Source organism: Sapajus apella, unplaced genomic scaffold, assembly GCF_009761245.1.
Source record: "Sapajus apella isolate SASKATOON/1434 unplaced genomic scaffold, GSC_monkey_1.0 scaffold58, whole genome shotgun sequence".
NCBI classification, from domain to species: Eukaryota; Metazoa; Chordata; class Mammalia; order Primates; family Cebidae; genus Sapajus; species Sapajus apella.
In genome coordinates, this window is record NW_022436998.1 from 4,014,252 (window position 1) to 4,036,991 (window position 22,740).

Here is a 22,740-nt window from a genome sequence, read left to right on the forward strand (position 1 = left end):
GTTCCCTGGCTTTTGCCCCCTTTCCAAAGAAGACTTAAAGGATGACAAATGGGTTCTGTCTCAGAGGCATTCCAGGCACCACTGGGGTACAAAAAAAAAAAAAAAAAAAAAACTAAACCAAAAAAAACCTCCTGTAGCTAGCTTGGTGTCTGCCCAAATGGCCGTTCAGCTTTGTGTTTGAAACCCAGGGTCCTGGTGGTGTAGACACGTCAGGTAATCTCTTGGTCTATGGGTTGTGAAGATGGTGGGAAAAGCATAGTATCTGGGCTGGAATGAACCTTCCCTCAGGGGATGGCACCTCACGGGCTTCCCTTGGCTGGGGAAGGGAGTTCCCTGACCCCTTGCACTTCCTGGGTGAGGCAATGCCCCACCCTGCTTCTGCTTGCTTTCCATGGGCTGCACCCACTGTCTAACCAGTCCTAGTGAGATGAGCCAGGTACCTCAGTTGGAAATGCAGAAATCACCCACCTTCTGTGTTGGTCTCTCTGGGAGCTGCAGACCGGAGCTGTTCCTATTCGGCCATCTTGCCTGGGAATAAAGAGATATTTTTGAGTGTCTATGATGTTCTAGGCATTGGTAAGTGTAACGGATACAGAGATGCATGATATTTGGTGCCCGTCCTCAGTGGGCCTTAGTCTAATAGGGGAGACAGTTGCATAAACAAGTAAAACCGTGGAGTGCTACAAAAGCTATTTTAGCTGTCTAAGCAAATTCATCTCTGTAGTACAGAGAAGAGAGCAGGGCATTCTGTCTCTGTCTCTAGGGTTTGGGGAAGTTTAACATTGGACATTTGAGCCAGACCTTGAAGAAGGATAGGGGTTGGCCAGGTGAAGGACTTCCAGGCAGAGGGAACAGTAGGAACAAACAGAAGAACACAGCACATTAAGGGAGGGACTTAGGTGATCCATGTACTTTCCACAATTAGAGGCATACATTAGCCAGTGGAATTTTCCAGGATATTTTTATGTCAATGGTGATCTTACACAAGCAGTAACATGAGAGGCAGAAGGCAATAAGACATTGGAAAACAGAGGAAAGAGGTATTTAAAGGCCCACAAGGAAAAGGAGAAGTTGGACAATAGCCAGATATAGCAAAGAAGACTCAAAGGATGACAAATGGGTTTATATATTAAAAGAATTCCTGATGAGCTATTGCTTAAAAGAACCCAAGTCTCCATCAGTCATGGTCCTGGTGTTTGACTTATGATCTGAAAATAAATCTGTCATGTCCTAGTACAACTTGTGCTTTTGCTGAGGTTCCTGAGTGTGGGGCATTAGGTGGTTTGGTTGGCACTGCTCTGTGGTATTTTTTAATAACATTTCCCCTGACTGCCAACTTAATAGTACACTCTCCTGATTTAGAGTTTTTGTCAACACTTCTCTTTAGACTGTTTCTGAAAGCATCTTTTGAGAGTTCATGTTTTTGTCCTGCTGATTCACCACATTCACATCATTTCAACATCATCTTCTCAATTTCTGTGCAGGATTCTGAAACCAGCAAGTATTTTTCATGATTAATGTATACAATTTACCCAACAGGCATGTGTTGTTTGAGCTGTGTATTGTGCCCAGTGTTGGAGAAACAGAGATGAATAGGACATTGCCTTTGCCCTCAGGGAGCTTATAGTCTAATGGAAGAGACAAACATAAACCAGATTTTTATAAATGTAGGTGGTAAATGAATAATAAAAATAGTCACAGCGTATTACAGAAAAGACAAGGAAAGTCCCTGAGTTGGTGGAGGGAGAGCAGGAAAGTTATCCTGGGCAGGTGACATCTGAGCTGCGCCACAGAGGACTAGACATTAGTCAAGCAAAGGCGAATGAAGAGAGGATGCTCCAGGTGGGATAGGCACTTTATGAGTACAAGTAGGGCTAGGTAGTGACAAATGAAGATGAAGTCAGTGAAACAAGCAGAGATCTTGGAGGGCCATGAAAGTCAGCAGTTTGTTTCAGTTATTTATTTTTAGTAGATTTAGATTATGGACAGCCATAGCAAGATTCTGTGGTCAGAGTTACATTTTAGACACTTTGTTGGCTGTGAGAAAGATGCACCTGAGAGACACAATATAGATTAGGAAAACCCGATTAAAAGGCTATTACAATTCAAATGAGGGATTGTGAGGGGCAAGGGAGTGGAGAGGAGGACATCAATTTTGAGAAGTAGTAAGAAGGTGAAAGTAGGCAGGACGTGGTGACTAATTAAATATGGAGGTGAGGAAGACAGAAGCGTCCAACAAGATGCTCACGCTCAGATCCTACTTTAACATCTGTGAATGAAGCAGCTAACTACTCAGGTGAGGTATACACACGAGGTTAGGTCCTGGCTTGGAAGCCTGACCCGATTACTTAATAGTTGTGAACCCTGCCATAGTCGTTCAGCTTTTTGGGTCTCAGTTTCCCCTTTTGTAAGTTGAAATCGTAATAGTAGCTTCACAGAGTTTTAATGAAGATTAAATAAAGGATATGAAGGCATTTGTAAAGTTGAAAGAGCTAATCATACGTAAAATATTATTGCTCCGTGCTGCCTCTGTGATTTTGACCGATTGGATCTTGCATTTCTGTTTGTAGTTTGCAAAATAGTAACTTCATCCATTATCAATTATGAAGAAGACTAAATTTTGTAAATAGCATAAAGACTTTGAATTTGGGGGTAGGACAGGGTAGAAGCAAGAGAAGGGAAAGTGATACCTAACCATCTTTTGCCCTGTTTTAAGCAACAGTCCTGTTCTTCTTTTTAATTTAATAGCATTAAACTTAAAGAACACATTAGATTATAATCATATTGTAGCAGTGATTATATCATCAAATATGTAAAAGGACTGAGCAGTGCTGGATTCATAGTTTGTTCTTAACATTTTCTTCTATCTTTCTTCAGAAAAAAAAATTACTTTTAATCACCAATTGTCTGAGCTCCAAATTTCTGTAACGAAGAAAACTCAACAATGTATACAGGAAAGCAAGATCTAATGCTTTTTTTTCCCAACACCATCACTTTTGATTATTGGAGGTGTTTTTTTTTTTTTTTTTTTTTTTTACAAGGGAAGTAGCAGCATTTTGAAGTTTTTTGTCTTCTTATCAGGGGCTCTCAAATAATTGCCAATTTTACTAAGTGACTTAGGAGATTAATAGTTGTTCATTAAAAAAAATCAGTACTTGCTAATAGAGAGCAACAAGACTTGGAGAAAGTTGGCTTTAAAATGTGTTTTTCATGGACACAGAGGAGAACAACAGACACTGTGGCCTACTGGAGGGTAGAAGGTCAGAGGAGGGAGAAGATCAGGAAAAATAACTAATGTGTACTAGGCTTAATACCTGCATGATGAAATAATTTGTGTAACAACCCCAGTGACATGGGTTTACCTATATAACAAATCTGCACATGTACCCTTGACCTTACAAATAAAAAATGTGTTTTTAAAACTGTGGCTGATGTTGTAGAGGATTTGCTACACTTCAGACAAAATATTAAAGCCCTAGTAAAAACAGTTGACTCAGTAGGATCTGGAAATTGTTAATCCTCCCCAACTTTCCCCAGTTGGAACTTTTCACCACTTACCAGGCATTTAGCAGCTAAACAGAAACAGTTCTCTGATAGACACAAAGCTCTGGCTTAGACCAGATCTGCTTTTTCTCCCCATGGTTAAGGAAGAAAATACAGCATTCTGGTTTAAAAGAAAAGAACGAAGAGTTCTGAACATCTTTTGGAGCAAGCAGGTACTAACAGTTACGTCCAGAGTTGGGAAAAAGGTGACGTAATGTGTTTGTATATGTGTGAGGGGAGAGGACTCGCAGAGGAGGAGATGTTTAATTTGTTATATGAGAAAGAAAGTGTTATGGTACCTTACAAATGGGGGACCTGTTTTCAGTTTGGTCTCCTCTGCCAAAGGGTCTTCAAAACCCCTTCAATAGCTAAAGTTTAACAGCTGAGTCCAGAAACCAGATTATAGAGCTGAAAAGTAGACTACTCTAGACAACATGAATCTGGTGAGTAAACAGTGGCCTGGTTAGGTAGAGAGCCTCTGCATCTCAAAGGCTATTGGGTTTTCAAGCAAAAAGACAGACTGCAAAGTCAGGATATAAAGATTTAGCAAAATAAACTAGAGGTGCATATCCCTGCCAAGACAGAGCGATAGAACACACATGGGGCATCCAGGCCCATCCAGCACAGACACAACCCATCAGCTGTCCCCATGGAGGGTTTTCTCCTGCTTCTTAGAAAGGAGGAACTTGAGATAGGAAGGAATGTGTACTTAAGAGTATACATTAGGCTGGTTATGGTGGCTCACACCTGTAATCCCAGCACTTTGGGAGGCCAAGGCAGGCAGGTCACTTGAGGTCAAGAGGTCGAGACCAGCCTGGCCAACGTGGTGAAACTCTGTCTCCTCTAAAAATATAAAAATTAGCTGGGTGTGGTTGCACATACCTGTAATCCGAGATCCTCTGGAAGCTGAGGCATGAGAATCGCCTGAACCCAGGAGGCGGAGGCGGCAGTGGGCTGAGATCACATCCCTGCACCCCAGCCTGAGTGACACAGTGAGACTCCATCTTAAAAAAAAAAAAAGGTATATTTAATGTATTGTCTCAATAAGCTTTTTCTTACTAATTGCCCCAATACTTTTTCTCTATCCCATAAGTCCTAAATCAAAAAGAAAACTCTCTAAGTCACCCAAATTACAGCATACAGGGCAGTTGAATAGGCCAGTCTTTCCTTTGCAGAATTCCCTCATGAGGTGCTTTATTCATGTATGTTGCTGTGCAATCAAAGCACTGTTGTCCCCCTCTATAGAGGTGTGAATAAAACAATTTCTTACATACATCCTTCCAATCCTCCCACCCCACCCTATTTGTCTAGCCAGCTGCCCTTTTATTGAATAAGCTGTTCTTCAGCTCCTGAGAAATACCCACCTGTATCATATATGAAATTCTGATATGTAAGTAGTCTATTTGATGAACTCTTTCATCTCACTGATCTGATTTTTTACTTATACACCAATTCCAGTTTATTTTTTTAAACTTTAACTTTATAAAACATTTAAGCTGGTAGGGCTAGTATCTCTTGATGTCACTTGAGGTCAGGAGTTCAAGACCAGCCTGGCCAATATGGTGAAACCCCCGTCTCTACTAAAAAATACTAAAAATACAAAAATTAGCCAGGCATCATGGTACACACCTGTCATCCCAGCTATTGGGGAGGCTGAGGCAGGAGAATCACTTAAATCTGGGAGGCTGAGGTTGCAGTCAAGATGGCACCAGTCTAGGCGACAGAGTGAGAGTCTAAAAAAAAAAAAAACAAACCACTCTCTTTTGACCCCTCTTCTCCATTCTCCCCAGCCAGAATCCTCATTTCTAGCCAAATCGTTCTCCTTGTAATTATTCAATAAGTCCTGGTCCTCTTTGGCCATCCTGACCCCCACAGGCTGTTCCTATCTCTGAAGTCCTGAAGCATGTGTAGCAAATGTGTGTAATATTCACATGATCCATTTGCCACTAAGCCAACTGGATACAGTGATACCATCCTTTTTTTTCATCTACCCTCCTCTCTCCTTTTCCTCACCTCACCTGAGATACCTACATGTTTCAGGTGGTGTCTGCACTTTTTTTTTTTTTTTGAGACGCAGTCTTGCTCTATCACGTAGGCTGGAGTGCAGTGGTGCGATCTCAACCTTCGCCTCAAGTGATCCTCATGTCCCAGCCTCCTGAGTAGCTGGGATTATAGGAGCCTGCCACCATGCCCAGCTAATTTTGTATTTTTTAGTAGAAACAGCGTTTGACTATGTTAGCCAGGTGGTCTTGAACTCCTGACCTCAAATGATCCGCCCACCTTGGCCTTCCAAAGCACTGGGATTACAGTTGTGAGCCACTGTGCCCAGCCCTGCACTTTCTTCAACCCCTTATTATTGCTAACAATTATGCTTTCCCACCATACCCAGACTGTTCTCTGCTCTTACTGGGATATTTTACAAGTGAGGTTTGAAGTAAAAACTCAAACATTTCCAGTAGTGAAAATTATACTGAATGTTTGGTAGCATAGTATACCTGGCAACAAGCAGATTTGTTACTCCATTTACTTCCCCCACTTGCCTCTGGGAATATGCCCTTTGAGTGGATTGTGGGTGGCTGGCACCGTTTCAATTGTGATATTATTTGCTTTCTCACTTGTTGAGCCACACAGCTGTATTCTTGTCATCTAAATGCCCTAAAGATGCTATCACACCATACTTAAGTTCTTCCCATTTTCCTGGCCTTCCCAAGTCCCACCACCTCCTTGAAGCTTCGCAGATATTCCACAGGGAGCCTTCTCTTTTCAGGATCTCTCTGGCTTTGGAGCTGCTTTTTGGTCTTAGTAGGTACCAGTGTGGTGCTTGCACTTTTCAGAGCAACTCATGCACAAGGAGCATGGATTCTAGAGGGGTTTGAAACCTGATCCTGTCACCTACTAGCTGTGTGATCTTGGACAATTTGCCCCCAGATGTCTTATTTTCCTCATCTGTGAAATGGGTTTCTGCCTCACCAGATTCTTATAAAGATTACATGATTTAATATTTCTAAGTGCTTAAAACAGTGCCTAGCCCAAAGTAGGCATTATATGTTTTTTCAGGCTATATCCTTTCATCTAATATTGGGGTTCCTATTGAATGTAGGTAAAGAAGGAAGAAGAAAATAGTGTACAAGAGAGCTTACTATTAACCGAGACAAATAAATTGGTACCTTTTTTTTTCTCCAAAATGCAAAACCTGCTCCTTTCAATCATAATTTAAAAAACAATTCTCAATTTCCCTGACTCTTCACTGAAACTTCATAACTGATCTTCAGTGAAGATCACCTGTGAGATTCCTCTCAGTTACCACTAACTGTGATTAAAGTACTGATATTTTTATATTAATAACTATGGGGCTGAACTCTAAAGGACTTTCTTGATTAGGCATTGAAAAAAGACAAGCTTGCAGAAAATGAGTTAGCAACTTGGCAACCCCCCAGGGTGTTTTTCCAAAGGCAACTCTCAGGCAATGTGTTGAGCGAATGCTGTAAGACACCCACTTGTGTAAGCCCCACAGTCATCATCCGCTTGCTTAGTAGCTTCTTAAAATGTCCCCTGGTTATTTTATGAATTTGTTTTTCTGTAATAATGATGGTAACCTCCCCACGGTCAAAGGATTATGGTTGCTGAGACTTTGGAACCCCTGGCATGGAGCTAGAAATACTGCGCAGCTCAATAATCTCCTGCTGATAGATTTATTGTTCAGATGGGTAGGACCAAACAATGTTTAGATGCTGCCAAACCACAGTGGGAGAAATCCTATGAATAATAATAAAACTCCCCAGAATTCCTTGTCTACTCTGTCTTCATTGCTGCGACCCCCAACTAAGAACACTGATTCCAACCCAGTTCCTCTCATAATGAAGGGGAGTAAGACCCTTCTGTCTCCAGGAAGGAGACAGAAGTGAAAAGCTTGGATCATCCAGTTTAGAAGTTTATTGAGTGTTGAGTCCTTTTAGGAGAAAGCATGGTCTCCCTGAATCTTCCATTTGAAGGAGTTGAAAGGGAGAGTGACTACTATGACATTATTAGGCACCAGGGGGCAGGAGAGAAAAACTGTATGAATGGAACAGGTGCAACTTGAAAGGGTGGTGCCAATAAATGGCATAAGCGTGTGAAAATTTCCACCACAGTTTTTGGCACCTAGGAGGTAAGCTATATATGTTAGTTGACTCTGAAAGTTTAAACCCCCTTGAAAAATTATGTCTTAATTAAGTCATCTATGTTCATTATAGAAAAATTTAAAAAAGAAAACAGAGCAGCAGAACAACAAAGACATTTTTAATCACTCATAATCTCACCATCCCAAAATGAACTGTTCACATTTCTGTAGAGCACATTGTTTTCTATGCATGCACATCTTTCTCTCCAAATGTGATCACCATAAATTGTTATTCATGTTTCTCCATCATTTTAACTGGTAATATTTACTGTTTAGCTCAATATATGATTATGGGTAGAGGAAAAGTATACCCAGGGTTCTAGTTTTGGCTCAGACCTAGCCAGCCTCTGGCAAGCAGCTTGACCTCTCTAAGTTTTCACTTCCTCATCTGTGAAATAAAGAGGTTGATGCCTATCACCTCCTTCTACCTCCATAATTCTAACCATTGATGGGTCATTAAAAGAAGGTGGTATGGTGCAGTGGTTATTGCTCTGGCATCAGCCAGGCTCTAATCCCTGCTCTATCTGTGGGATCCTGAGCAGGTTTTTTCTTGCTTTCCTTTTTCTTTTCTTTTTGACAGAGTGTCACTCCGTCACTCAGGCTGGAGGGCAGTGGTGTAATCTTGGCTCACTGCAACCTCCACCTCCCGGGTTCAAGCGATTTTCCTGCCTCAGCCTCCAGAGTAGCTGAGAGTACAGGCATGCACCACCACGCCCAGCTAATTTTTGTATTTTTAGTAGAGACAGGGTTTCACCATGTTGGCCAGGCTAGTCTCGAACTCCTGGCCTCAAGTGATCTTCTGGACAGGTTTCCTGACCACTCAGTGTCTCCGTTTTCTTTTCTCTAAAATGGGATTAATAATTGGACATATCACATAGGGTTGTTGTGAGAACTGAATCGATAGCACACAGTGTTTTACACAGAGTAAAGGCTCAACAAGCAGCAGCTATTCTCAATATTTTAGCTCAGGCACCAGGTGTCCTGAGGTGATAGAGTAAAACCTCTATCTGAGAGATCAAGTAGAAACTTGGGAGCTAGCCAGGGTTCAACACAGGGGCTGGGTATTATGCTGAGTCTGTTCATTGGCACCATTACACATAAGGAAATTGAGGTTAGAACTTGCCTACATTTATGTAGCTAGTAAGTGTCAATCCAAAGACCTTCCAGCTCGTTTTGTTTGAGCTAAGGGGGCTAGAAGACCTGCCATGAGTTAGATATTCCAAAAATAAAACCCAGGCATAAAGTGCTTTTTCCAGTGATATTCAGCGTGATATTTTTTTCTTCACTCTAATAACTCCACTTTAACAATTCCACTGTTTGACAGTTGTTTAAAAGACACAGGAATTGTTGTATATTTTAATTGACTAATGGATATCTCAGTAAAGCAGAACTAGGACGTGGGAATAATTTAGACTTGACTTAGATAGACATTTAATTTTACAGCTGTAGATGATGGTCTAAAAAAATCCCCAAACTGAACAAAATGAAACCTTAGCGAAAGTGACTGACTCAGAAGACTCATGAAACATAACAGCGTGCTTTTTAAAATTGTATTTTAACATTTTGATTTCCACACCACTCCCAGAGGACCTCAGAATTGAGTGAGGGGTTTGGGTTGACTGCTGCCTCTGACAGGCTCTATGTGTGAAAATGGTCATTTCACTTTAGGCTTTAGTGTCCCCCTCAGGGGAGAAAATCGAAGAACAGACAGAAATACAAAGTGTCTTTTAATTAATTAAACCTCTGTGTTTTCTGGGGCTCGTATGCTTTCCTAACAACGTTTGTTAGATAAGTTGGTAATTCCTGGCAGCTGTCTACTGTGGGGTGCATCTGTGAACTCACCCTAACCAAAAAGCATGCAGCCAGTTTGGGGTCGCGCAAGCTAAGGCGAGGGAGGAACGCGGATACAGCGGGCAGTGAACAATATAAACATTTCAAATGCGATACATACACATTCGGACTGTGCCACATCTTCTGTGTGTAGATTCAACTGCACTGACCTATAAAGCCATTCGCGAGTAACAGCCGCCCCAAGCCTGAGGCACTGGCGCCCCTCCTGGGCGAGCTGGCTGCGCTCTCTCCTGGCCGGCGCCCGCTGCATGCGGTACGTGCCTGCCCGGCCCCTGGCCCAGGGTTCCCGTTCCGCAGCTGAGTCCAGCTGGCCCGGGAATCCCGGACCTTCCCGGGACGCCCAGCTCGCGCTCTGCACGTCCGGCCCGAGGCCGATCACGCTCCCGGGGCGAGGGCCCGTGCCCTCGCTGGGCGCTGGTTGGTCGCGCCATGGGGCCCGAGGCCCGGCGATTGGTCCCAGGGATCGGGTCACGTGCTTCGGAGCAGATAAGCGGCCTCTCGGCGCCCGGCCCTCATTCCGTCCCAGCGATCGCCGTGGGGGCAAGGCCGGTAGCTGGGGTTCAAATTTGTGCAGGCAGCGGGTGCTGGCTCTCACAGTCCGCCGCGCCTCTCTGCCTAATGAGCTGCACCAGGTAGGTCTGCTGCAACTCTGCGCGCCGGGAACACAAGGGGACGCGCAGTTGTGGGGAAGTTGGGGGGCGTTTCAGTTCTGTCATCTCTGAAAAGGGACACACCAGGGGAGGACAAGTGGACTGACTGCTTAGTTGAATCTGGCAACAGAGAGGCCTTGGAGGTATAGAAACTTGGCTCTATTTCTTAAGCAGAGCCTATTTTAGAAATCAGCAAATTAAAGCAGAAATGATCTTAACGTGAATCAGCTTGAGTTCGGATTTTCTTATGGATGCGGCTGTTCTTTTGGTCCTGCACAAATATCCCAAAGACTCGGGCAGCTAACGTGGCGAGAATAGCACTCTGACATTGCTGGTTAGGTGGTTTAGCTTGGAGGAAAAAATTTACAGGACGATGTTTGCAGTCATTCGTCCTTCTTATCACAGTTTGCCATAGCAAAATCTCAAGAGTTTGAGCAATTGATTATTTTTAACTCTTGTCCAGGACTTAAAGTTCCAGGGAAATCACCCAGTACTAAAACTGTCCTTCTATAAATGCAAAAAGTCAAAGAAAAAAAAAAAAAACCCTTCCATAAAACTACTTTAAATAGCTTCTCCAGACATAGCTTAGCAGAAGACTTCTCTAAAAATCCTGCCTATTAACTATTATTAGATCCACAAATATAGCTTTAGCTTTCATTTGTTTGTTCTAAGTTTGCAAGTCTCCCAGAAAAATCCCAGAGCTAATACAGTAAATTCTGTGTTCTTTATTACTTATTTTTGTGATAATGACCACTTACACACATGTTTAGAGCTGCTGTGAGGAGAGCTACTAAAGCCAGATTGAGAAATGTCATGTACAGCATACACACACCTCTTACTTGTAAGGCTAAGATAGGGAAAAAATCCTAATGCCATAAGCTTGGAAATATATAATGAGGACTAAAGGCCAGAAAAAAAGTCTTCTTTATGAACGCTTTTTGGTTTAATATTGTTGAGCACGGTCATGTTTAAAACTTTAAATAGCTTTATTGTCTTTCTACTTATAAATGCCTATTAGAAAATACCAAAAAAGAAAAAAAATGAAAATAGATCATCTATAATCCTATCACCCAGAGATAATAATTATTATTAGGAAAGGCATATTTCCTATAGAGTTTTTCAATATTTACAAGTTCATATATATAATGTATATCTTAAAACACTCCAACTTTCAGGTAATCAGTTTTTCCACTTAAATGTGGACTTGTCATGGGCATCTCTTTAGGTGAACTATCAATTACACACAGTTTTTAAGTGCATGAATTGTTGACTTGTATTTCAGTGGTTGTTTGTGAAAAATGAGGAAGAGCATGATAAAGTGCAAAGAGAATTATTCGACTTCTCTAGCCTTCTCACTCTCAAAACTGTTGCATGTTATTTTTGTTTCTTTTCAAGTGAATTACCAGAGAAGTGTCAATCAATTTAGCAGCGAAATAAACCAAAGCATCCAGAGGGAGGAGAGGGTCTGGAACTGTGGCTCCTGAACTTGTCTGGTTATTAGAATCACCTGGGAAGCTTTAAGAACATATGCATCCCTTGGCCCTAGTCCCAGAAGTTCTGCCTCAGTGGTTCTAAGTCCCAGGAAAAGGATGGAAAGAAGGAAGGAAGGGAAGGAAGGAAGGAAGGAAGGAATTCCCAGGAAAAGGAAGGAGGGAGGGAAGGAAGGGAGGAAGGGATTCCCTGAGGCATGAAGTCCCAGGAAAAGGAAGGAAGGAAGGAGGGAAGGAGAGAAAGAGGGAGAGAGGGAGGGAGGAGGGAACTTCCCTAGGCATGGTGACCAGACAGGTTTGAGGACCACTGGTCCAGAACAGAGCACATGATTCTTAAGGCTGCCTTGGAGATCATAAAATCGAACACTTTTGTTTCTCAGATGGGGAAACTGAGACCCCACCCCCCTCTAAGTGTTTTAAGCAATAACACTTAGTCAGCCTTTAGCCAGCCAAAGGTAGAGGTACACATAGAAAGAAGATCTGATCACTTAATACTGTTCTCTTTTACTGCATATGACAGCACCTGCCTGATACTAGTGCACTGGCTGTCATTCAGTTAGCACAAAAATAGTACATATGCATTTGGCACTGGGGAAGAGCACTTCCGATCCAGGTGATAATACCCCTTCCCTTTGCATTCCAGAATGATCCAGGTTTTAGATCCACGTCCTTTGACAAGTTCAGTCATGCCAGTGGATGTGGCCATGAGGCTTTGCTTGGCTCATTCACCACCCGTGAAGAGTTTCCTGGGCCCTTACAATGACTTTCAACGAAGACATTTTGTGAGTAAATTAAAGCCTCTGAAACCATGTCTCAACATAAAACAGGAAACCAAATCACCGAATGACTGGAAGTGTTCACACAACCAAGCCAAGAAGCGCGTTGTGTTTGCTGACTCCAAGGGCCTCTCTCTCACTGCGATCCATGTCTTCTCTGACATCCCAGAAGAACCAGCATGGGATCTCCAGTTTGATCTCTTGGACCTTAATGATATCTCCTCTGGCTTAAAACTCCACGAGGAGAAAAACTTGATTTTAGATTTCCCTCAGCCTTCAGCTGATTACCTAAGTTTCCGGAACCACTTTCAGAAGAACTTTGTCTGTCTGGAGAACTGCTCTTTGCAAGAGCGAACAGTGACAGGGACGGTAAAAGTCAAAAACGTGAGCTTTGAGAAGAAAGTTCAGGTCCGTATCACTTTTGATTCTTGGAAAAGCTACACTGACGTGGACTGTGTCTATATGAAAAATGTGTATGGTGGCTCAGATAGTGATACCTTCTCATTTGCCATTGACTTACCCACTGTCATTCCAACTGAGCAGAGAATTGAGTTCTGCATCTCTTACCATGCTAATGGGCAAGTCTTTTGGGACAACAATGATGGTCAGAATTATAGAATTGTCCATGTTCAGTGGAAGCCTGATGGGGTGCAGACACAGATGGCACCTCAGGACTGTGCCTTCCACCAGACGTCTCCTAAAACAGAGTTAGAGTCAACAATCTTTGGCAGTCCGAGGCTGGCTAGTGGTCTCTTCCCAGAGTGGCAGAGCTGGGGGAGAATGGAGAACTTGGCCTCTTATCGATGAATTAAGCAACAATGTGACTGGTCTTGACTTGTCATATCCCCCCATGCAATCCTAGGTCTGTATTGCTCAATGTTAGGAAGCCTTTGCTACTCCATCAGTAGGTTTAGATCTGAGCTTTTGAGACCTGGCTATGGAAAAGAAAGCCACGTGAGAATTTGGTGTTGGGGTCTATACAGATGATGCTACTCAATTGGGGTTTGGAGGATCAAGTAGCAGGTTGAAAACTATTTTTATAAAGGTAATCCTTTTTCAGTGCCCTTCCTCCTTCCCTCTCAATCCACTAGCTTTCATGTTGGGCAAGGAAAAGTTGAGGGAGAATGGCCGATGGTGATGGAAAGCTGTGTTAATGGTATGAGGAATGTGTGAAAAGTATACACAAAAGGCTCTGAAGCTCAAGTCAGAGGAGTGGGAGGTCTGATCATTGTTGTTGGAAAAAATGTAAGGTTATTTTGTGTTTTTAAGTTGGTTTTACAGTTCTCTCCTGGGGAAATTATTTGTGGAGGGGAAAAAGATCCATTCTATGTGTCCTTGTGGAGAAAAGTCAAATAACCTTTAAGAGTGTGGGTGGTATTGAAGGAAGAAGATGAATTACAGCTCTGAAGATCAAGATCTTAAGTGAAGCCTTTCTGTTCAGATGTTATCTATAAAAAAATCATAATTTGGGGAAAGTTTAAGCAAATCCAGCTTTGCAGTCCTAATGTTATAAGTGACTTTGTGGTCAAAACATCATGCTTGGGTTCTTGTTATTGAATGCTTGGAACAGCAAAACCATGCCATCATCAATGGCTAACAATACATAGGGACTTCATGTCATGTCAAAGATAGCTCTTTGCAAGTGCCTTGACTAAACCAGAAAACTGTCATTGCTTAACCCAAATGTTGAAATGGTCATCTGATAACTCATGAGATTTTGGCCTCATAAAAAGGTCCACTCTGTACACAGGCATTCCTCCTACAATAATGTTGTATCTTTGAGACTGTTGTCACTGTACACAACTCACATCCTTCATATTGAAGGTGAGTCATTTTTCTGCACACTTTTGATGTGACGTTCGACGTGAGGCCCGACACTAAGATTCTCAATGCAAGAATCCAGTACCTTGCACGTAGAAGTAGCAACCCATCGCTTGCCTATTTTCATCTCGCTGTTTTCTTTTAAGAAAAATGGATGTGACTTGTTTTGAATGTGTTGTATTATACTTGTTTTTGAGTGTGCAGAAATCCATTCTGTAGGATCTTAAGAAAAGCAGTCCCAGAATGTTGCTTCTATTTTTGTGCACGTCATTGAGAGGTGTTACAAGAATGCAGTTAATTTTAACATGTGTGATGTGCCATGGTGGAAAAGTACTATTGGAATAACTCTGCAGTGACAGAATTTGAAGTTTGGCTAGCATCCATACTTTTTATACTGTAAATATTTCACTCTCCTCTAGCTATCCTCGATGAGCTTCTCACTTTAAGAATAAATGTGTTTGATATAAGACCCGGGTATATTTTCTTTCGCAAAGCCACAGTCAAATAAGAAACTAAACTGACATTCTCATTTTTTCTTGTTGTTTAGGAACAACTAAGCAGAGTTAGTAGGGACCAAGACATCGATCTATCTGAGGATATTCACAAGGCCCCAGTCCCATTAGTGACCACCCTTCCTACCACCTGACCACTGGGCTGGGGAGCAGGAGCGTGACTTGAGTTGCTGCTACTGCTTCTCCCCCAACTCTGACTGTCTGCATCTGTGGTTTCTGCTCACATACACACACAATCTCTGCTGGGTCAGGGTTATGTTGGAGGCCATGTCTCAGCTTTAATGGGCAAGGAGTTGGTGTGGGAAAGGTTGGAGTGGCTTCTATGTCTTGAGCAAGCACCTTCCTGAAGGGGCATAACTTCCAGCTACACAGAGGGCATAGGGAAAGGCCAGTGGCCACCAGTTCTGGATGGAAGGGAGCAGCCCAGCTACTTGGAGTGAGAGGCAGCAGGTCTGTGATCTAAGTTGTTACTCTAGTTCTGCCTAAAATGTGCACAGCGTTTTTAAAGAAAGATCTGCACGATGTTGACCAAGCTACTAAAAAGGCCCAATTATGAAGAATAAAGTTTTATCATATCACAGAATCCTCTATGTCAGAGCTGTAAGCCACCGGCCTACAGGCTGTATCTGGGCACAGATGTATTTTATTTGACACAGGATTTTAAAAGAATTTATTGCCATGATGTTACAAGCAGTGAACTACATTAAAAAATCTGGGTTTACTTTTTTTCCTGAAAAAATTATAAGGTCTTCCCACATGGCAACCAATACCGAAGTCGAATAGCAGCTGTGCCCTTTAGATGGGGCATGCATCTTAGATGCGTCATTGGCCACAGTCTCCAACCATGGCTTCACTCTCCACTATCTGCCGACCTCTGTAAGTGCTGGAATTTATAGCCCCTATTTTGTTTCCTCTCTATTTATGCTGATGATTGGTGGAAGAGAGTGCCCTGTTCCCAAGAGATGGAGAAAAATCAAACTTGGGTCTATCAGGGACCTCGAAGACCATGGGGCTCAAGTGCCTAACTTTATAAAAGAAGAAACTAAGATCCAGATAGGTGAAGTGACTTCTTCAAGGTAGCGTGGCCAGGTTGAGCCAGCTGAACATTGACTGGTCACTTAATATCCCTCCCTTTGCTTCACATGGCCTTCTTGAAATCTCCCATGGAGGTGCCCCTTCTCCCACAGCCCCCTTCTTACAGGGGAGCTATTTCCTAGCAGGCATGGCCACCTTGTGCTGGTCACCTGTGCCAGCCTGACCCAATTTTGGGGTGACGGTGGGCAGCTGAGGAGGGAGGAGCTGGCCAAAGAGCAGGGTGTTCCTGGAGTTTTACTATGAAATAGAATTAACTGTATTTCACATCCTGATATCTCACCTAATAGTAAAAGCAACTTTACTTTTAAAAATTTAACATGAGAAAATCACTTGAATTTGGAGTGCATGACATTCTGTTCCAAAAATATATAAAGTTTAATTTAGTTATACAAGGAAGGACTATTTTTTTTCCTCTAAATTGATGGCTCTCCTTTTAGTTCATCCCCAAGCTGAAATCTCTAGTGTGGGAGTGAACTGTGCATTTTTATCAATGTGAATCCAAAAGTTCTACACAAGTTTGGCCCTTCAAGCTGCAAAGGGAGAATCTCTACCTCAGCTTTCATCGCTAGGTTCCTCATAGAGTTTTCCAGTAGCTACTTGGAGCTGTGATCTGAACAAACTCTCTCATTAGTGGGCAAGGATCCCAAACTCAGAGCGGCCCATGTGCAGCGTCGCTGACTCCTGGCCTTGATCTTTCCCTCTTTCCAACAATGAGTGGACACTCATCCCTGGATTTGGATGGCCCCTCTAAGCCAGCAGTTCTTAACTTTGGCTGCATATCAGATTTAACTGGTAAGCTTTACGAAATACTGATGTCTCTCCTGGAACCTCCCAAGATTTTGATTTAATTGGTCCAAGTTGTGACCTGTGCATTGGACAGTTCTGAAAGTTTTCCAGATGTTTCCAATATGCATCAAGCTTGAGGACCTCTGATTTAAGCTGTGTGAAATGTTTTCAACTGTCCCTATTCAGAGCAGAGTCATATAATGGCTCAAAGGATTCCTCCAGAAATAGTAGAGCCTGGCCTACTGCCCCTTCTCCAACACTCCAGCCCTGCCCATGCCATCTCCTGCTGAACAGCCTAGACATGGACTTCTTATTTTACCCATTGATAATTTCTTTTTCTCTTCTCTGATCTTTTGTATATAGGAGTAGATTAATGAGGAGGCCTTTGGGCACAAGTAACATGATCCCTTGACTCACATAGCTTAAGCTATAAAGGAAATAGATTATCCTACAGTACAAGACCCAAGGTAGAGTGCTTTCAAAGTTGGTTAAGTCAGTGGCTTAAACTCAGGTGATTCTGGTTGAAGATTGGTATTAGTTTTTGAGATTCTTTTCTCAAATAAGGACTTAGTACTAATATTAGTATTCTATGTTACTGGTTGGGAGAATACAGTATCTGAAATAGCACTGTAGTAAGAGTCAGTCATTTACCCAACAAATATTTATAGAGCACTAACTGTGTGTTTGGCAGTGAATGTATAGTAATGAACAAGACAAGACAAATAAGATTTCTGCTGTCATGGAGCATGAGTGCTAGAGACATTTTCACTTCTCTATCCTATCACTTCATAGTAACACCCCAGCTGGGTAATTTTGGGTAAGTTGCACTATCACTTAAGTCTCAATTTAATTCTCTATGAAACGGGTTATTTACAAGCTTGTTGTGAGGCTAATACCAGTGGTGTATTAGTCTGTTCTCACGCTCCTAATAAAGACATACCCAAGACTGGGTAATTTATAAAGGAAAGTGGTTTAATGAACTCACAGTTCCACATGGCTGGGGAAGCCTCACAATCATGGCAGAAGGCAAAGAAAGAGCAAAGGGATGTCTTACATGGTGGCAAGCAAGAGGGCTTGGGCAGGTGAGCTCCCATTTATAAAACTGTCAGATCTCATGAGACTTGTTCACTACCACGAAAACAGTATGGGGGAAACTGCCCTCATGATTCAGTTATCTCCACCTGGTCCCAACCTTGACACATGAGGATTATTACAATTCAAGGTGAGATTTGGGTAGGGACACATATGAAGTGACTAATAATTATATAACGCAGCACCGTTCTAAGTTATAGACTTGTTTAACTCTCACAACAGTTCTATGAGGTGGTTTCTCTTATTAAGCTCATTTTACAGAAGAGGAAACTGAGGCACAGACAAGATTTGTCACTTGTCTAAGGTCAAAGAGTTAGTAAGTGTTGGAGCTAAGGCTTGAGCTCAGACTTAATGTGGTCACAACACTTACAAAATGATACTTCTCAAAACTCTTCATAGTGTACCTTTTAAGTAGACTATTTTGTCTGTTTGTATTTAACCCCATTCTTCATATAGTTGAGTTGATGTATGCCATTTTATTATTTGTTTTCTATTTGACCCATTCGTTTATGTTCTTTTTCATTTATTTCTTGTCTTCTTTTGGATTTTTTTTGTTATTCTATTTTTTTCCAGTTTATTAACTTGTTAGTTACAGATTCTTTTCCTTTTCTTTTAGTGATTACCCTAGTGATTACACACATCATTGATTCTTACAGTAGAGTAAAAATGATCATTTTGACACCTTCTTTGATAAAGCTAGGACCTTAAGCACTTTACCATCTTCCTATTATTTGCATTTTATTATGTATTTAGTACTAAATATACTTTAAGCCCCATGAGATAGTATCATGTTGTTTTGTTCAGTCACCATTATTTTTTATTTAACTGTGTTTTACTCATTCTGTTATTCTTTCTGTATTTCTGTGTTTCCATCTTGGATTGTTTTTCCTTTGGCCTGAAAAGAAATCCCTTTAGTATTTCTTTAAATGTATGTTTGTTGGTGAAGAAGTCTCTCAGTTTTTGTTTAATTGAAAAAATCTTTAGCTTTCATTTTTGAAATATAGTTTCAGTAAATATATACTTCTAGGTAGGGATTTAGGTAGAGGTTAGAAAATTCTCTGCTATTAGCTCTTCAAATATTTCTTCTGTCTCATGTTCTTTCTCTTTTCTTTTTGGGATTCTGATTAGACTTGTGTTACATGTTCCTCTTTTCTCTATTTCCCACTCTTTTTTTCTGTCTGGGCTTCCGTTCACATATTTGCTATTGACTTGTTTTCCAGTTCACATAGCCTTTCTTCTGCTATGTCTAATTCTGCTTTTAAGCACATGTCTGCATTTTCAAAATTTCAGCTCTATTTTTGAGTTAAAATTTTTTTATAGTTATTTTTGATAGTTTCTAATTTTCTGTGAACATCTTCATCTTTCATCCATTCCCCCCTTTCCTCTATTTTTCTTGGAAATATTAATGATGTTTAATCACAAAGTACTTGTCTACTAATTCCAAAATCTGAATCTCCTGTTGGTCTGATTCTGTTATATACTTTTTTCTTTTTTTATGTGGTGTTGCCTCTTGGTATTCTTGTCATGTTTGATTAAATGACCAGTATTACATATAACAAAAATAGATATTAAAAATTTTAGGGCTGAACATTATGGTGCATACCTGTAAACCAAGCACTTTGGGAGGCCAAACTGGGTGGATCACTTGAGCTCAGGAGTTTGAGACCACCCTGGGCAACATAGCAAAGCCCAGTCTCTACAAAAAAATCCAAATCAATCAAACAAACACAACACAACAATTAACCAGGTGTGCTGTTGTGGGCCTGTGGTCCCAGCGACCGGGGAGGCTGAGGTGGGAGGATCCCTTGAGCCTGAGAGGTTGAAACTGCAGTGAGCTGTGATCATGCCACTGCACTCCGGCCTGGGTGACAGAGTGAGAACCTGTTAAAAATTTTTTTTGTTTTTCAAGAAAACAGATGAAAAGATAGAGAATTTCACCAGATGTATAATCTTCCTTCAGAGAGTATTCACTGTTTCTTCTGCCAGACAGATTCAGGGCTGCTTGCCTGAGTTCAATGAGGGATTGAGCTGAGTCAAGGCAAAGTTGCAGTCTTGGTAAAGCTATATTTATATTTGGTTCACCTTTGCTCCTAATCTACAGCCTTCTAAAGCTGAGAGTTTGATGTTTGCACCAGGGTTCCTCCTCCTGGAAGGTTTTGAACTCTAATCTTTGTTTCTCAGCATACTGAATCTGCCAGAACTCCCCTCTGATTTTCAGTCTTTTTGGTGGGCCTCTTAGCCTCCTTCCCTCTTTCTCCTTCCCTTCAGAGTTTGGCAAATATCTTGAGTGAAAAATAGGCTGAGTGTTAGATTCAGTTTTCCACATACACCCTCCTCACCAGGATATTGACTTCTGAATTTTTACATTTTCTTCTTTCTAGCTCTATGAGGCCATCGATGGCTCTATCAATGCTATTGGCCCTCTTCCCAGGCAACACTCAGCTTCTTAGCTTTTTGCCTTCCCAGAATCAGCAAATACATCCAGGTAAAAAAACAAACAAACAAAAAAAAAACTCAACCTAACCATAAAGTCCTACTTGTTTAAGTAGCTCTTTAATGCCTTTAAATGATTTTTTGGCATTTTTTTCCTGCATTTTTAGTTGACCTGTATGTTAGTATTGATCTGCCTCAAAGCTCCTCTCACATTCAGAAGTGTAAGTCCATTAGATCTTTGATTCTCTCTGTGTAGTTTCTGCTTATTTCAGGCCCTGGTTGTCTCAGAAACTCTCCAATGTTTTCAAAAAAGTTTTGGGGTATTTTTTTAATGGCTTCTGATTATTCTCATCAGGAACATTAGTTTATTGCAAATTACTTTGTCATAACCTTACATGTTGTATCTTAAGTGAAATAACTTGTATAAAGCATTTAGTCCAATGCCTCATCCTATTATAAGAAGAAGGGAATAAATACACTTTATTACTATAAAAATTGAAGAATATAACCAGGTTTGTAGCCTGGCTGAAAAACTATTTCACCTCTGCTCTTTAGGAGTACTCTAGAGATTATTGTAGTACCTAAAGAAGTGTTTGATAGCATCCCCAAAGTTATGCCCTATACAACATGACCAAGATGACTTTGGCCTTGAAAATTTTAAAGTCTAGACTGCCTTCTCCCAAATCCTCCCAGTATGAAACATCTAAAAATGCTAGATAAAATGCTTTCTAATTATATTTTTAGAATTATCAAGCTGAGCTGGGAAGAGTAACGATGGCCTTAAAGGTCTTCTCTGCCCTCCTATATGAAAAGCAAAAGCAAGTCTTTAGAGAGGTAAATGTGCGTTGAACTGGCACCTGTCCTGAAGCTATTTGTTAATCCCTAGGTTACCAACATTTGTTTTTAACAGCTATGACTGCTAAGGGGACAGAAGACAAAGGATTAGGGCCCAATATGGTGTGTGGGTGAGTTGGGAGTGTCACAGTGAATATCTGGTATTGCTAAGACCTAGACAGGATATACTCTCAGTAAGAAAATAACATAACTTTTATGGAGAAATTCAGTTACGAAAGATGCCTGTCTCAACATTAGCTTTAGAGATTAGGTGAGTGCAAAAGTAATTGTGGTTTTTGCATTGTTGGGATTTACCTTTTGATATTGGAATACATTCTTAAATAAATGTGGTTATGTTATACATCATTTTAATGGGCATTTCTCGATTTATTTATTTATTTTGCTTACGACTTGTTACTTGCTTATTTATTTTATGTTTATTTTAGACTATGGAAATGATGTTAGACAAAAAGCAAATTTGAGTGATTTTCTTATTCGAGTTCAAAATGGGTTGTAAAGCAGTGGACACAACTTGCACCTTCAACAATGTACTTGGCCCAGAAACTGCTAACAAATATACAGGGCAGTGATGGTTCAAGAACTTTTGCAAAGGAGATAAGAGCCTTAAAGATGAGGAGCATAGTGGCTGGCCATCAGAAGTTGACAGTGACCAAATGAGAGCAATCATCGAGGCTGGTCCTCCTCCAACTGCATGAGAAGTTATCTAAGAACTCAACGTCGACCACTCTACAGTCATTTGGCATTGGAAGCAAATTGGAAAGGTGAAAAGGCTTGGTAATTGGGTGCCTCAGGAGCTGAGTGAAAATTAAAAAAATAGTCGTTTTGAAGTGTTGTCTTCTCTTACTGTACACAACAACAATGAACCATTTCTTGATCGGATTATGACGTCTCAAAGAGTAGATTTTATACAGCAACCAGCAATGATCGGCTCAGTGGTTGGACTGAGGAGCTCCAAAGCGCTTCCCAAAGCCAAACTTGCACAATAAAAAGGTCATGGTCACTGTTTGGTGGTCTGCTGCCAGTGTGATCCACTACAGCGTTCTGAATCCTGGCAGAACCATTACATCTGATGATCCATGAGATGCACTGAACATTGCAATGACTGCAGACAGCACTGGTCAGCAGAAAGGGCCCAATTCTTCTCCATGACAATGCCCTATCACACGTTGCACAACCAATGCTTCAAAAGTTGAATGAATTGGGCTATGATGTTTTGCCTCATCGGCCATATTCACCTGACCTTTCACCAACCGGCTATTTTCACCTCTTCAAGCGTCTCAACAACTTTTTGCAGGGAAAACGCTTCTATAACCAGCAGGATGCAGAAAAGTTTGTTGAATCCTGAAGTATTGATTTTTATGCTACAGGAATAAACAAACATTTCTCATTGGCAAAAATGTGTTGACTGTAATGGTTCCTATTTTGATTAATAAAGATATGTTTGAGCCTAGCTATAATGATTTAAAATTCATGGTTTGAACTGCAATTACTTTTGCACCAATCTAATAGATGGAATAAAAGCCCCCATCAACTCTTCCTAACATTCATAAACACCATCTGGTTCTCTATGGATTTACAACCTGAATTCATATTCTTCATGCTCTGAAAAACCTCAAGCCAAGAATTTATTAAAAAATGGTTATTGGTGGCTAGGTGCTCTGGCTTACACCTGTAATC

At 41.2% G+C, this 22,740-nt stretch overlaps 1 protein-coding gene and 1 long non-coding RNA gene across 2 annotated transcripts; both read left to right on the top strand.

Annotated features, from left to right (window-relative positions):
- The first annotated feature begins 3,574 nt into the window (after positions 1 to 3,574).
- LOC116528327 lies at positions 3,575 to 22,451 on the top strand. Its single transcript, XR_004258984.1, has 3 exons — positions 3,575 to 3,585; positions 9,558 to 9,567; positions 22,176 to 22,451. It is a non-coding gene; the product is annotated as an uncharacterized LOC116528327 (long non-coding RNA).
- Positions 9,681 to 14,759, top strand: PPP1R3C (protein phosphatase 1 regulatory subunit 3C). The gene is made up of 2 exons (XM_032245552.1): positions 9,681 to 10,185; positions 12,337 to 14,759. The coding sequence occupies exons 1-2, from the start codon at positions 9,983 to 9,985 to the stop codon at positions 13,274 to 13,276; spliced, it is 1,143 nt and encodes a 380-aa protein (XP_032101443.1). The 5' UTR covers positions 9,681 to 9,982; the 3' UTR covers positions 13,277 to 14,759.
- Positions 22,452 to 22,740: the final 289 nt, after the last annotated feature.